At 41.3% G+C, this 14,955-nt stretch overlaps 1 protein-coding gene across 1 annotated transcript; it reads left to right on the forward strand.

Annotated features, from left to right (window-relative positions):
- Positions 1-227: 227 nt before the first annotated feature.
- On the forward strand, positions 228-968 carry LOC118633589 (proline-rich protein 23C-like). Its single transcript, XM_036267505.1, has one exon. The coding sequence runs from the start codon at positions 228-230 to the stop codon at positions 966-968; it is 741 nt and encodes a 246-aa protein (XP_036123398.1).
- The last annotated feature ends 13,987 nt before the right edge of the window (positions 969-14,955 follow it).

Below are 14,955 nucleotides of genomic sequence, written 5' to 3' on the forward strand. Positions count from 1 at the left end.
GTGTCAGCGTGAGGAGCCAAAGCTTCGAAGATTAGCGCGGTTTTCCCACAAGCTGGACTGCCGGCCTCCCGGGAGGCGACCCCAGAGCTCCGAGGACTCGCCCAGCGACGCGCGGTCCTGCGTCGCCGCCGTCCCCGGCCCGCCTCAGCTGTCATCGAGACCTGTCACTGAGTGACACTCGCCCTCCGCCAGGACCCGGGAGCGCCGCCCGCACCGCCATCGAGATGATGGGCAGCCGACTCCTCAGCCCCAGCGCCTATCCTGCGCCCTGGTGGGGAACGCAACCCGAAGGACCCGGACCCGCCAAGCGCCGCCGAATTGAGGAGCCCGCGGGCCTTGAGTCCGGGGCTGCGCTCAGCCCGCGAGACCCGGCGGGGCCCCCGGCCGAGGACGCGCTCACTTCCGTGGTGGCCCTGGCTCCGGGCTGTGCCCTGCAGCTGCACCTGGATGGCGTGGACCTGGTGCTGGAGCCCGAGCCAACGTCGGTCCTGCAAGTGTCTCTCGGAGGGCACACCCTCATGCTGGTCCCCGATGCCCTCTTGGGCTCCAGCGACGAGCGCCACGTTCCCGTCCTCCTGGATGCTCCCGGGGAAGACGTCGCCATCCAGCAGCGATTCTTCTGCGCACGCGTCCCAGAGATCGCTGGTCAAGAAGCGGCCTACAGCGAGGACTCGGACCTCGAGTTCCTGACTCCTGGGATGGACCCTGCAGCCGGCTCAGCCTCTGGAAGGGTGTTCGACCCCTACCCGCACAGCCTCATCAGAGTGCCCTCGCCTCGGGCCCCCACCCCCAGTCCTGAGAGGCGCTCTCCTGGTCCCTACTTCAACCTGGACCTCCACCTTCTGGAGCCCTTCCCCAGCTCACCACTCCAACCTCTACCTCCGTCTCCGAGTCCAGGCCCCCAGGCGCGCCCCCAGCGCCTTCCTGGTCCTGCTCCCAAGGCCCGGAGACGCCTGTTCCCGGAATAAACTGCCCCACAATTGCTCCCCACCTGGCTGAGGACCATGAGAAAGAATTCTGATAGCGGTTGTGTGTACATTGCACAACCTAGAAGAATCACCAAGGATGGATAATAGACAGATGCTCTTTTGATGCAGGCTGCTTTGCACAATTTTCTCTTAATGGTGGACTACAGCATTTGAAAGGACGATCACAAAGCAGCAAAGAACTTCTGCTTGAAATACAGGATACTTGACTTTGGGTGGTGAGCTCACAATGTGGTATACAGATGATGTATTATAGAATTGTACACTTGAAACTTATATAACTTACTAGCCAGTGTCACCCCAATAAATTTGATTTTTCATTTTAAAAGTACAGTGTACTGTCCTTGTGGGTTTGGCTCAGCGGTTAGAGTGTCCCCCCACTAACCAATGAGTGGCCGGTTAGATTCCTGTCAAGGGCGCGTACCTAGGTTGTGGTTTCTCCCGACCCTGATCAGGGTTCTGTGGGAGCCAACCACTCGATCATATCAATGTCTCTCTCTCTCTCTCTCTCTCTCTCTCTCTCTCTCTCTCTCTCTCTCTCTCTCCCCCTCTCCCTCTCCCTCTCCCCCCCCCCCCCTTACCTCCCCTTACCTCCCACTCTATCTGAGAATCTGGAGATAAATAGAAAAACATCTTAGGGTGAGGATTTTTTTTTTTAATTAAAAATAAATAAATAAAATAAAAATGTAGTTATAGACATCCAGATTGCTGCTTAGGTTTTCTATATATAGGTCACCCTTAAGCAGTCCCCACCCCCCCAGTTTTGCTTCATACCTCAGTTCCAGCACTTTTCTATAAAAATCCTTCCTTTCCCCAGCAACCTACCCACTGCACCTCTTTTCTCCCAACTCAGAGTAATTACTAAATTTCCTTTGTTGCCCTGGCCGGTTTGGCTCAGCGGTTGGAGCATCGGCCTGCGGACCAGAGAGTCGCGGGTTCGGTTCCCGCTAAGGCGCGTACCTTGGTTTCAGTGTCCCCGGCCCTGATTGGGTCTTGCGGGTGGCAGCCACTCGATGTGTCCCTTTCATGTTGATGTTTCTCTCTCTCTCTCTCTCTCTCTCTCTCTCTCTCTCTCTCTCTCTCTCTCTCTCTCCCCTCCCACTCTATCTGAACAAAAAAATAGAAAAATGTCCTCAGGTGAGGATAAAAAAAAAAAAATTCCTTTGTTTAATGGGGTTTGGTCCTAATGTCATTGCTAGTTTAGGACAACCTTCGCAGCATTCTGAACTTTTCTTTATGATAGCTCTAGCCCCTTTTGGGGGGGATCTAACAAATAGGTATATGTGGACAAATGTTCGTTGGATACAAAACAAACAGAATAGGGAACAATGATCATGCTCCCTCCTCTTTTTTTTTTTTTTTTTTTCTTTATTGATTTAAGGGAGAGGGACAGAGAAATAGAAACATTGATTGGCCACCTCCTGCATGCCCCGTACTGGGGATTTGGCCCACAACTTGGGCATGTGCCCTGACCGGGAACCTCTTGGTGCATGGGCCAACACTCAACTACTGAGCCACACCAGCTGGGCAAGCCTCTCATATCTTTTTTTTTTTATTATTAGCTATTACTTCAAATCCAGGTTGAACAGTACTAGGGGCATCCCTGTCTTATAACAACTTGTGTTAATCCAGATGCTTCTAAATTTACCATAAATTATAGTCTTTTTTGTACATGATTGGTAAATAAAACCCTTATGCTATTGAAGAAATTTTCAGTCTTTCTGATCATTAAAAAATTTGGATTTTTGTTTGTTTGTTTGTTTGTTTTGGGTTAACTACAGATACTTTCTCAGATTATTCTAAATGTTGGCATTTAAATGTTTGTGTATATACATAAAGTAACCGCATGGAATCTTTGAGTATTAGATACATACAGAAACCTGGCAACAGAGTAAATGAGACCAAGCTAGGGGCTTCGGGAATTTTAAAAATTGCATGCCCTTTGAGGACTTGAGATGAGAATGTAGAAGGGGAAAGGCACTAATTGCAGGATCACTTTATGGATTTTAAATGTTAAATTTTGAAACTAATTTTTCTCTATGTATAAGATGACTCATTGCAGTTTCTTTTTATATCTATTCATCTGGTTATCTGCACTGATAGAACTTCTAAAGATGAAGTATCTTTGCATTTCAGCTATTCCACATTATTTTATACAATTCTAATTCCACCCTGAGTTTTTGTTTTGTTTTGTTTTTGTTGCACCCGTTATTTGTTGCACCCATATACACACACCACTCCTGATTTTAAAATGTCATTATTTTGCCAAGTTTGCCTCATATTTTATAATAAAATAAAGTATTAGTGATAAAGCTAATGTCAAGATTCTAGGTTTTTTTTTTCTGTTGAACATTGGTAAGTATTTAGACTTACCCAAATGCTTTGCCAGTATCTTTGCTCACCTTTGGTTCTTGCATTCCACTTCTACATTCTGTCCTCATTTTTTTTTTTCTTACCAAGGTATACTCTTTCAAATTCTTTCAGCTGTAGCCTGTGTATAAATCTTAGTTTTATATGTCTATGCATATTTCAATTAAACCTTCAAACTTGTGAAATTCTGGCTGGGTTTGGAATTCTAAAATAATGCCTATACTCTCTCACTACTTTAAAGAGGCTGCTCTATTATTTTCCCTACCATTTATTGTCACAGATGAGAGGTCTGTCATTTGTATTGGCATTTCTTTATAGATTAGGCTGTTTACTTTAGTATTTTTCATAACGTTAATGTTCCACAGTTTCAACTTGATGTGTTTAACAGTAAAAAATTTGCCTGCTGCAACTCAGTGAGCTTTCTAAATCTGGAAAATTAAGTCTTTTCTTAAAATCTCAAGAATAAGTCAATATCTCTTGCACTATTGAACCCCTCTCCAATCTTTGGAATTTCTAATACAGAAGTGTTGAAGCTATTTAATGTCCCTAGCCCTGTGTCTCTTAATATCTAGATTATGTTTTTGTGCCCTTTATAATAATCCACTTTCTCTCTTCCAATTCACTAACCCTATCATTTTCTATTTTCACAATTCCGTTTATGTTGTTCATAAGACAGTGTTCATTTCAAGTACTGCATTTTTCCTTTTCAAGACTTCTAATTGTTTTTTTACATCTATCTGCTCTTATTTCACAACTTTTGGTCAATGTCATGTAAACTTCTTTTCTTGTTTTGTGAATGTTGTCTCCTTTATCTCTAGAAGAATTTAAACACTTATTTTAATTTCTATATCAACTAGCTCAATAATTCCATTTCAGGCATAAAATCTCCAATTATTTGGCAACATTTAATGAAACTGATTTTCTCCTGGCAAAGAAATTTGGTTTTGTGGATATATCTTGAATGGGAATTCATTTTCTGCTCCACGTTTGAATTTTTCATTTGCTTCTTCCTGGTTCCCTAAAATACAGAACTCAGAACCACCCATATGAAGTTCATATACTTGGCCACTCAAAAATCACAGTTATCCTCAAGCAATCACACATGGCCCAACTTCCAATTTCAATGCTGTAATGATACTGGGGTGAAATGTCCATATGCCCACCTCATCAGGAATTCTGTGAGTATTAGCAGCTGACTCAGCTGAGTTGCTCTCCAGGAATTATCCTCATCCTCCATGAGTAATCACCTTCAGTGACTATTCAATTTAGTGGTGTATAGGCCCAGTTCACTTGATTTAAGACAACAATAAAGGAACATCCTAATTCTAGTACTCTCAGTGGGTTGGCTAAGGCCTTTGTTGCAACTGCATCCCAGTTTAACTTCTCCATCTGTCCAGTCATGTTTTCTTTGTTTCCCCAAATTCCTACATGCAAATTTCCATCTCAGAGTCTTCCCAAACCAAGTTAAGACAGCTGTTGCCAGGAGTCATCATAGGAAGCAGCCACTAAAATGGATTTCAGAGCTGAATCGTGGAGCATGAGTAGCTCATGGCATGCTACAGCAAGGCAGATAAGATTTTTATCAGTAGTGAACTTACTGGGATACTGGTAGAAGAGAATACACTGACATTGGCAATATCCCAGGAATTAAAGAAATTTGGCAACAGAATAATTATAAGAACAAATATTTATAAGTAGCATGGATTTGAATGGCTGCTGTTGAAACAGTCAATGCAGTTGAGAAAAAGAATGAAAGACTGAGGGTGATTAACTACCAATAAAAATCTAAATATGAGTGAGATCAGGACAGTGTCCTTGGCAGCATACATACAGCCATTTGTCTCCTAGAGCTATAGGGGGTAAAAAAAAAAAAAAAAAAAAAACTAAGCAAATCTGTAATGGTGAAATCACAGCCTGATTGGGCCCTGAGACATTGGAAGGAGAAACCAGGTAGATACACTTTAAAGCTTTCCTACTCCCTTGCCTACTTATAAGTCTCTGTCAAATGCTAGTGATGGAGCTGACACCCTTGCTATAACAAGCTCTGAATAAATAGTCTCTGCTGTTCTCACTTAAGTGGGCTTTCTTTGTTTTCAGTTTTCCTGGAGGTCCCAGTGATACATAGTCTGCACTGTCCATTGTCAAGGACCTTAGCCTTCAATAGGGTGCAGTACACATGGAGACACTTTATGCCTTGCTACTCTCAGTTTATGAAGTCTGTACCAATGTGGTAAGTCAACACCAGGCTTGAACTCTCTCATTGCATTAGTTCTGTGGCTATTCTCACTTTGGTACCAAGTTTTGTTACTAGTTCCTTTTATTTGGCATCCTTGGTGGAATCAAGCCATTGCTTTTCATCTTCTTTTGTTTTCTGTCATGTTTCCATTTTGCACTGTACACACCAAAAGTGTTATTTGTCACAGGAACAAGAAACACAGGGTACATAACACAGTAATAGGTCCTATGAGTCTGTTGTTTGAGCCAACATCACAGTCTCATGAGTTTGTAGTTCTCACCAGACTGGCATCCATTTGGAGAAACTTTGCTGTGGATCATCAATAAAACCAAATGAGGTTCTCCTGTCCCGATTTTCCTTTTGTCCTGAAAGTTTGGAATTGATCCAGAAAGAGTGTTTCTCTGGTTTTCCTCATGCTTGTGGGTGCAGTCTGTCAGGTGTGGATTCCCAATCATCACGTTGGGGGCCTAAGACACAAGGTGCACAAACATCACGTTCTATCCACCTTTGCCAACTCTTATGAGGTAATCCAGCCAAATCTCGTCTCCCAGAAAAAATGTCTGCTTCTTATATGTAGTCTTTTTACAATCCTAATTCTTGTGCCTATCTCTCAAAATGACATACCTTCATCAAGGGCGATTTGACTTGAACAAAATTATTCATTTCAGAGGTGCCTTTTAAAAAAAAGAAATAAGATTTTTCAGGTTCAGTGGGCAGCATTTTTTGGTTGTGAATAAAGAGGACTCCAAAAAAAACTCTGAATTAAAAGTTGCTTTATTAAAGGATTCCTTGGCCAAAGCTAATGACCTATTTGACAAACAGCAACAAACTAGAGTCATTACTTTAGTCAATCCTCCCTCCTTGCCCTCCATGGTCTCCCTATTTCAGATCTCCCTCCTTCCCTTATCCTGCCATTCTCTCTTTCTGTGCTTTCATTGACTCCTCCCTCCAATTCCCCCCTTGCCAGGCCCAATACCTTTTCTCAACAACTCTCCCAAGAACTCAAAATGCAAGTTGCCTCTAAAGATCCATCACCCATGCATCAGGTATTCAGGCCACTGCAGAATTTAGACCTTGAACCTGAACTAAATTAAGAGCTATTAGTAAAACAAGGTCAGTAAATATTCGTAGAAGAGTTTAGAATTGTTTTGAATGCATAAGACCCCAAATTACCAGAATTATATAGCTTATATACATGTTGGTCAGGACTGCAGCTGCTAACTTCTGGATGGCAAAGCAGACTGGACTGATGCAGAAAAGGACCTACAGGACCTCTCTTACCACAATAAACCCAAGAGTCCAAAAACAAGCCTGAAAAGTTGGGCAAAGTCTTCTAAAAACCATACCTGAAACATTTCCCAAAAAAATCGATACAAGTGCTATTGTTGCTATAGTAAACCTGGCCAATTTTGCTCAGCCCCTTCCTTGGAGTAAATGCACCATGCAGATGGTTATTTCAAATAACTCACAGATTTTCCCTATCTCCCAGCCTTTTAACTATAATCTTTGAGCCCTTGATTGGAAATATTCCCTCGTGCTTTATGATAACACACCTGCAGATTTAATAGGGAGAGACTTACTTTACACATAGAATTGTTATATTAAAAACACACCAGAGGGACTATTTCTTGAGCTTTCAGAGAACTTTTCTATTCATAACCAATTGTGTCTGTTTTTAATATACCTTTGCATGCTCCATTATATTTGATCCATAACCCAGATAAGGATGTTGACACCACACCTGACTCCCTGTGGGCTGGAAATTACACTGATATAAGAAAAATACTGGGAGCAGAACCTACCAAACCATGACCCAAACTTTCCCACTATCACTTGAAGCAAAAGAAAGAGCTCAAACTGATCATTAAAGGCCTTATATGCAAAAGACCTTATATGTACCACTCTCATCCCATTAGAGAAACCAGATAAGAATATCTATTTGTTCATGACTTCAAGTCCACCAACAAAATAGTTACACCTCACTTTCTGGTAGAAATTAACCCAAGTATCATCCTATCATTAATTCCACCTGAAGCCACTTGCTTCGCTTGTAGTGAATCTTTGCTCTGCCTTTTTTTTTTTTTTTTTTTTTTCCAGCATGCTTCTAGACCTTAATCTTTTTACCTTCATCTGGATAGCGCAACAATATACCTGGACAGTCATGCATCAAGAGTTCACTGGAGCCCTCTCCCACTTTTACCAGGTCTTCAATCAAGACTGAAAATATTTAAATTTCCCTTGTGATAAACTTCTAACACAACATGTAAATAATCTCCTACATTGGCCCTAGCCAGTTTGGCTCAAGTGTTAGAGCATTGGCCCACAGACCAATGAGTCGCAGGTTCAATTCTGGCCAAGGGCACATACCTTGGTTGCTATTTGTCCTCGGCCCTGGTTGGGGTCATGCGGGAGACAGCCACTCGATGTGTCCCTTTCACATCGATGTTTCTCTCTCTCTCCCTCTCTTTCCCTCCTACTCTATGTGAACAAAAATGGGAAAATGTCCTCGAGTGAGGATAAAAAAATAAAAATAAATAATCTCCTACATTGTTTGTAGAACAAGGAAGCCTGTAAAAGGATTCCATTTACTTTCCCCCAGCCTTAGCAAAAAAAAAAAAAAAAAAAGACATAACATTTCAAAAGATAAGTTATAATTTGGCCAAAATACAGTCCATTATTTAGAGCATGACCTAGCTCAGGTGGAAAAAATATTCCCTCCTGACAGACTAAAGACTATCCAAACATAACCTAGATCCCTTACAAAAGACAATTGAGGGTGTTTCTGGTTTTACAGCTAATGGGTACCAAAATTTCCTAAGACTGAAATACCTCTTTATGATTGGACTAAGTCCTCAGAAAGAGGACTAAGTTCTCCTGGGGAACGTAAATGAGAACAGAGTTTCTGTAACCTGGAGAAAGCTGTTCAACAGCCTCTTTCTGTAGTCTTCTCTAACTACAAAAAAATAAATCTTGTGTCAATTTGTGCATGAGCAACCTAGACAAGCACTTGAGATTTTAAGTCAGCTTGATGAAAACCATCAAAAACCCATTGCTCTGAAAACTGGAAGCAACTTAGATGTCCTTCAGTAGGTTAGATGGATAAACAACTGTGCCGTATGCAAACAATGGAATAGTATTCAGTGATTTAAAAAATAAAAAACTTAGCTACCAAGTCATGAAAAGATATGGAGGAGCCTTAAATGCATATTTCTAAGTGAAAGAAACCAGTCTGAAAAGACCACATTCTGCATGAATCTAGCTCTATAACATTCTGGAAAAGGTAAAACTAGAGAGACAGTAAAAAGATCAGTGGTGCCCTGGCCAGTTTTGCTCAGCGGTTAGAGCATCAGCCCTCAGCCGAAAGAGTTTCAGGTTCTATTCCTTTCAAGGGCATGTACCTCGGTCGCAATTTGATCCCCAGCCCTGATTGGGGTCATGAGGGAGGCAACCAATCGATATTCCTCTCTCTGTCTCTCCCTCTCTTCCTCCTACCCTCTCTAAAAATCAATGGAAAACTATCCTCAGGTGAGAATTTAAAAAAAGAAGATCAATGGTTACCAGGGCTTCTGGGAGAAGGGGTGAATGGGTGGAGCACAAGGAATCTGTAAGGTGGTAAAACTACTCTGTATGATACTATATGGATGCATGACATCATGCATTTGTCAAAACCCATAGGACTGTACCACACAAGGATGAAACAATGTAAACTATGGACTTTAGTTTATTATAATATATCCATATTGGTTTATTAATTGTAACAAGTGTACCATAATAATTAATGCAAGATGTTAATAATAAGGGAAACTGTGAGGGAGAGCAGTAGTATATGGGAACTCTGTGCTATCTGCTCAATTTTCTATAATCAAAAAAACCATCCTAAAAAATAAATATACTACTTTTTTTTAAAGATAAAGAAGAAATCCATTAGAGATGTTAACTTCAGGGATAATATTTTTAATATATTTTTATTGATTTTTAGAGAGAGAGAAAGGGAGGGAGAGATAGAAACATCGATGTGAGAAACATCGATCAGCTGCATCCTGCACGCCCCCTACTGGAAATTGAGCACACAACCCAGGCATGTGCCCTGACCAGGAATCGACCGGGACCTCTCAGTCCATGGGACTACGTTCAATCCACTAAGCCACACCGGCTGGGCCAGGGATAATATTTTTAATGAGCATCTATTAAAGCAGGTACACCACTGGTGGGAATGCAGACTGATACAGGCACTATGTAAAACAGTATGGAATTTCCTCAAAAAAAATTAAAAATAGAACGCCCATTTGACTCCATAATCTCACTTCTAGGAATATATCCTAAGAATCCCAAAACACCAACCAGAAAGAATATATGCACCTCTATGTTCATAGCAGCACTATTTACAATAGCTAAAATCTGGAAATAGCTTAAGTGCCCATCAGTAGGTAAATGGATAAAAAAAGCTGTGGTACATTTACACAATGGAATAAAATGCACCTGTAAAAAAGAAAGCTCTCTTACCCTTTGAGACAGCATGGAAGGACCTGGAGAATATTATGCTGAGCGAAATAAGCCAGTCAGAAAAAGACAAATATCATATGATCTCACTTATATGTGGAATCTAATGAACAAAATAAACTGTTGAATAAAATAGATCCAGCCTGACCAGTGTGGCTCAGTGGATTGAGAGTCGTCCCATGGACTGAGAGGTCCCAGTTGAATTTCTAGTCAGAGCACATGCCCGGGTTGTGGGCTGGATCCCCAGTAGGGAGTGTGCAGGAGGCAGCCGATCAATGTTTCTCCCTCACACTTGATGTGTCTGTCTCTCTCTCCCTTCCTCTCTCTCTCTCTAAAAAAAAAAAATAGAAATATACTTAATAAATAAAAAATAGAATAGAACCAGAGGCATGGACACATGGAATAGACTGATGAATTTCACAGGGAAGCTGAGACGGTGATGGGAAGAGATTAACCAAAGAACTTATATGCATATATGCATTGCCCGTGGACATGGACAATAAGCTGGTGAAGGCCTGGGGCAGTGCAGGAATCAGGTAGAGGGGGACAATGGAGGGAAAAAAGAGGGGACATCTGTAATGCTCTCAACAATAAAGATAATAAATAAATAAATAAATAAATAAATAAATAAATAAATGTTGAAGGAAAAATAAAAACAATTTTTTAAAATAAAAGGATGAAGATCACAGCCAGGTGGAAGCAGGAGGGATGGTAAGAAGCGCTATGGTCCAGGATATCCAGGTGGAATGGATGTGATGTATGAAAGAAAGACACACAAGGATAATTTTGAGTGTTTCTGGCTTGAACAACAGGAAGAAATTGCCAATTACTGTGATGGGCAACACTTCTAAAGGATCAGGAGTGGGGAAATATGAGAAGCTCAAATTTGGACCTAATGTGTGGACTACCTATTATTAGGTTGACATAAAATTGGTAATATTCAATCATTCTGGCCTACAAATATGAAAAGTATGTATAGTTCAACTTAGACATCCAGGAGAAAATGCTGACAGTGCAGTGGGATGCTCATGGCAAAGGAAAAGAAGTGAGACTCATATTAGGGAGCCACCCAACTACACATGTCACATAAAGGAAGACAATGACAGTTGAAAGGAAAAAAAGAAAAGGCAAAGAACCAGGTTCTGGGATATTCCAGCCTTCACAATGACTAGCAAACAGCTCAGGAAACTGAGAAGGAGAAGCCAGAGACAGATAGGAAGAGTGTGAGATCTTAGATGCCAGGGGGGAAAGTGTTTAAAGGAGAGAGTGATTGCCCGGCCGGTGTCGCTCAGTGGATTGAGCATCAGTCCCATGGACTGAGAGGTCCCGGTTGGAATCCCAGTCAGGGCACATGTCTGGTTTCAGGCTTGATCCTCAGTGTGGGGGGACATGCAGGAGGCTGCCAACCGATGTTGATATTTCTCTCTCTCCCTTCCTCCCTCTCTAAAAAAATGAATAAAATGTTTTTTTTAAAGAAGAGAGTGATTGACTGTGTCAAATGTTGCCTATGACACAAGAGAAGAAGGAGAATTAACCACTAGATTTCATAATGTGAGAGGTTATGGGTGACCTTCGTGAGACTGTTTATGTAAAATTGGCATAAACAGAAGTCTGATTGGAGTGGGCTCAAGAGAGAGTGGGAGGAGAGAAATTACAGAATGCAAGTATAGTTGACTAATTCAAGAGTTTCAGTGTATAAGGAAGGATAAAAGTGATGGTAGAAACTGGAGGAGAAAGTCATGTCAAGAAAGTTTTTGTTTGTTTTAAAATGGAAGAGTTTACCTCTTAATTATACATTGAAGATATTAATTCAGTAGAGGTAGCTAAAATTTGATGATGTTGGACAGAGATGGGATAATTGCTAGAGTGATGTTCTTGAGGGGGCAAAGTGAAATGAGATCAATTGCACAAATGGAGGAAGTAGTCTTTGCTAGGAGCACAAATATTTCATCTGTAGGGCAGGGCAGAAGGCAGAATATATAGTCTCCAGTGGAGCTTGGTGAGATATAATAAGAGGAATTTGGGGAAGTATTTTATGATTGCTTCTATTGTCTCAGTGAAAAAGAAGCAAGGTGACCATGTAGGAGAGAACATAAAGGGTGAGGTATTGGAGATTTGCAGAGAGAGGAGAAAGCAAGCAATGTTCATCTAGAGATTCTAGAACAATGAGAAAACAAATAGAATAAGGCATCACAGTAAGATCACTGGGAAGCATTTGGAGGCAACTTGAAGTTAATGAATATAATGTGAGACCAGTCAATGGGATTGAGTGTTTTTCTCCAGCCCCATTCAACTGCACACATGCAGGCACAAAGATATATTAACCAGCAAAGTAGGAGACAGAAAAGGGAGCTGGAGATATAAACATAGCAATGATTTAAGTTCCAAGGAAGGAGGGAAGTGAGGACCTGATGGTGTTAGTTTCAGTGAAAAGGTGGTAGGATCCATGGGTTTGTCCAGAAGTATGGAAGGGCTGATAGAGTTTGAATATTTAGTGGCCTAAGCTAGAAAATTAGTGGGTGCTCTGAGAATAAAATGTTTGGAATTATAATTATGGAGGGATTACAATTTGGAGTAATGACAAGGTCAGTACGAGTCAATGAGGTAGGAGGGAGGACAAAATTGTTGAAGGGAAAAAGAACTAAGAGGCCAAGATTTGGGGGCAGAAGGGATTCATGAAAAATTAAAATCACCACAAATTATGCCAGGTGTAGAATGTGTGAGAATTATAGTGAATTGAATGCTAAAGTCTTCAAAACTATGACAGAGACATTTGCTACATATATATTTGCTAAATGACTGGTATAGAGTATGTCTGAAACCCAATTTTTTAAAACAATATTTTGTTTCTTTACAAATCGTGGTAATATTATCAAGGCCATAAAGAGAGTGATAAGATAATAAGTGGAAAAAGCCATATCACATAAGGGTCAGCAATGGCCTTTTTGAAAAGGTGTTGAGTTAGTCTTTGAAGAAGAAGGTACTAGTGCTGCATAAACTGGAGAAAGAGTCAAAACCCAATTTTTTAAGTAAAAAACTAGACTGAAGATAGAAACATTTCAAAGAATAAGATATAAGAATGGCTAATAAGAATATGAAAAAATGATCCACCTTGATTGGCAATCAAATGCAAAATGAAAACACAGTGAGATAGCATTTTTCTACACCAAGTCAAAGAAGATTTAAGAGTCTGGCAATAAGAAATGTTTGCAAGAATGTACTGAAATGGAAATATGCTCTGCTCACAGGAGTGTAAACTGTGAAAAACATCTTGGGGAAAAAAATTGGGAAGCATTACCTGTTCATTTGAAAAGGCACACCTAGTACCAATTAGCGGTCCACTCCTAGGTATACACAGTAAATATAAATAGAGTCCATTATTTAAAACCAGATAAGTCATGTGTATCTGATTCCTATATCTAACACAAACTAGTAATTTAATTTTTAATAACTTATTTTACCACTCTGAGTTTCACCTGTTGTGAAGACTAAAACAGATCACTTTTTTTCAAAGAGGGCAGGAGGAAACTTTGGAGGTGATAGATATGTTTATGGAATTAACTGTGATGATTTCAGGCATATATATTTATTTCCAAACTCAAGTTGTATATATTAAATATGTACAATTTTTATGTCAACTATGTTTGCTTTTTTTAAAGATTTTTTTAAAAAAAAACAACACTCAATAAAATGGTGGCTATATAATAAGTGCTCAATAAAATGATTTAATTATATTAATTTTTTTTTCTTTATTGATTTGAGAGAGAGAGAGAGAAACATCAATGAGAGAAAACATCGATTGGCCACCTCCTGCATGCCCCCCACTGGGGATTCGACCCACAACCTGGGTCTGTGCCCTGACCAGAATCCAACCCGTGACCTCGGGGTGCATGCACGGGTCGACACTCAACCGCTGAGCCACCCCTGCCAAGCAATATTCTTTTAACTTTATTGATCTTATTCATAGTTTTATAACAGCCTTAACCTTCAGGAAGAAACTGTCACAAATACTTTACTTTAGTATTAAAACAAAAGTTCTCTTAAAAGAAATCAGGCCCTGGTCGGTTTGGCTCAGCGGTTAGAGCGTTGGCCTGCGGTCCGGAGAGACCCGGGTTCAGTTCCCGCTAAGGGCATGTACCTCGGTTGCAGTTTGTCCCCGGCCCCCTGGTTGGTTGTGTGGGTGGCAACCACTCGATGTGTCCCTTCACATCGATGTTTCTTAAAAAAAAAAAAAAAGAAATCAGTATTTTCAATTTACGCCTGAAATAAAAGAACAAGCATTAATGAAATTTCATGGAGCATTTGGGTGGGTCCGTTTTACACTGGGATGTGAGTGGTCTATTTGAGTGGTCTTTTCTCCAGAATGTCTGAAATCACAGAAAAACATCAGCCCTAAAAGTAAGCAATGTTTAAAGTTCTATTACTGACACATCATTCCCCGCCCCCCACGAATGTGATACACAAGTACCCTACCCCCTATAAGCTAATACAAGTTTAGCCTTACAGTGACCTACCAACCACAGAGGCTGATACTGGGCAGCGATCTCTATGGGGCGGAGCCTCGGAGGGGGTGGAGCTTAGCGTGAACTTGTAGAGCTTTGGTTCCTGGCGGCGTTAATTATAACTTCAGCCGCCGTCCAGTGCACACGCGTGTCAGCGTGAGGAGCCAAAGCTTCCAATGATTAGTGCGGGCTTCCTACAAGCTGGACTACGGGCCTCCCGGTAGGCGACCCCAGAGCTCCGAGGACTCGCCCTGCGACGCCGCCGCCCGCGACCGGCCTCAGCTGTCATCGAGACCTGTCACTGAGTGACACTGGCCCTCCGCCAGGACCCTGGAGCGCCGCCCGCACCGCCATCGAGATG

This window comes from Molossus molossus, unplaced genomic scaffold (assembly GCF_014108415.1).
Source record: "Molossus molossus isolate mMolMol1 unplaced genomic scaffold, mMolMol1.p scaffold_m16_p_18, whole genome shotgun sequence".
Taxonomy (NCBI): Eukaryota; Metazoa; Chordata; class Mammalia; order Chiroptera; family Molossidae; genus Molossus; species Molossus molossus.

Excerpts from the sequence above, each read along its gene's own strand:
- LOC118633589 (XM_036267505.1), top strand. The coding sequence starts at position 228 with ATGGGCAGCCGACTCCTCAGCCCCAGCGCCTATCCTGCGCCCTGGTGG.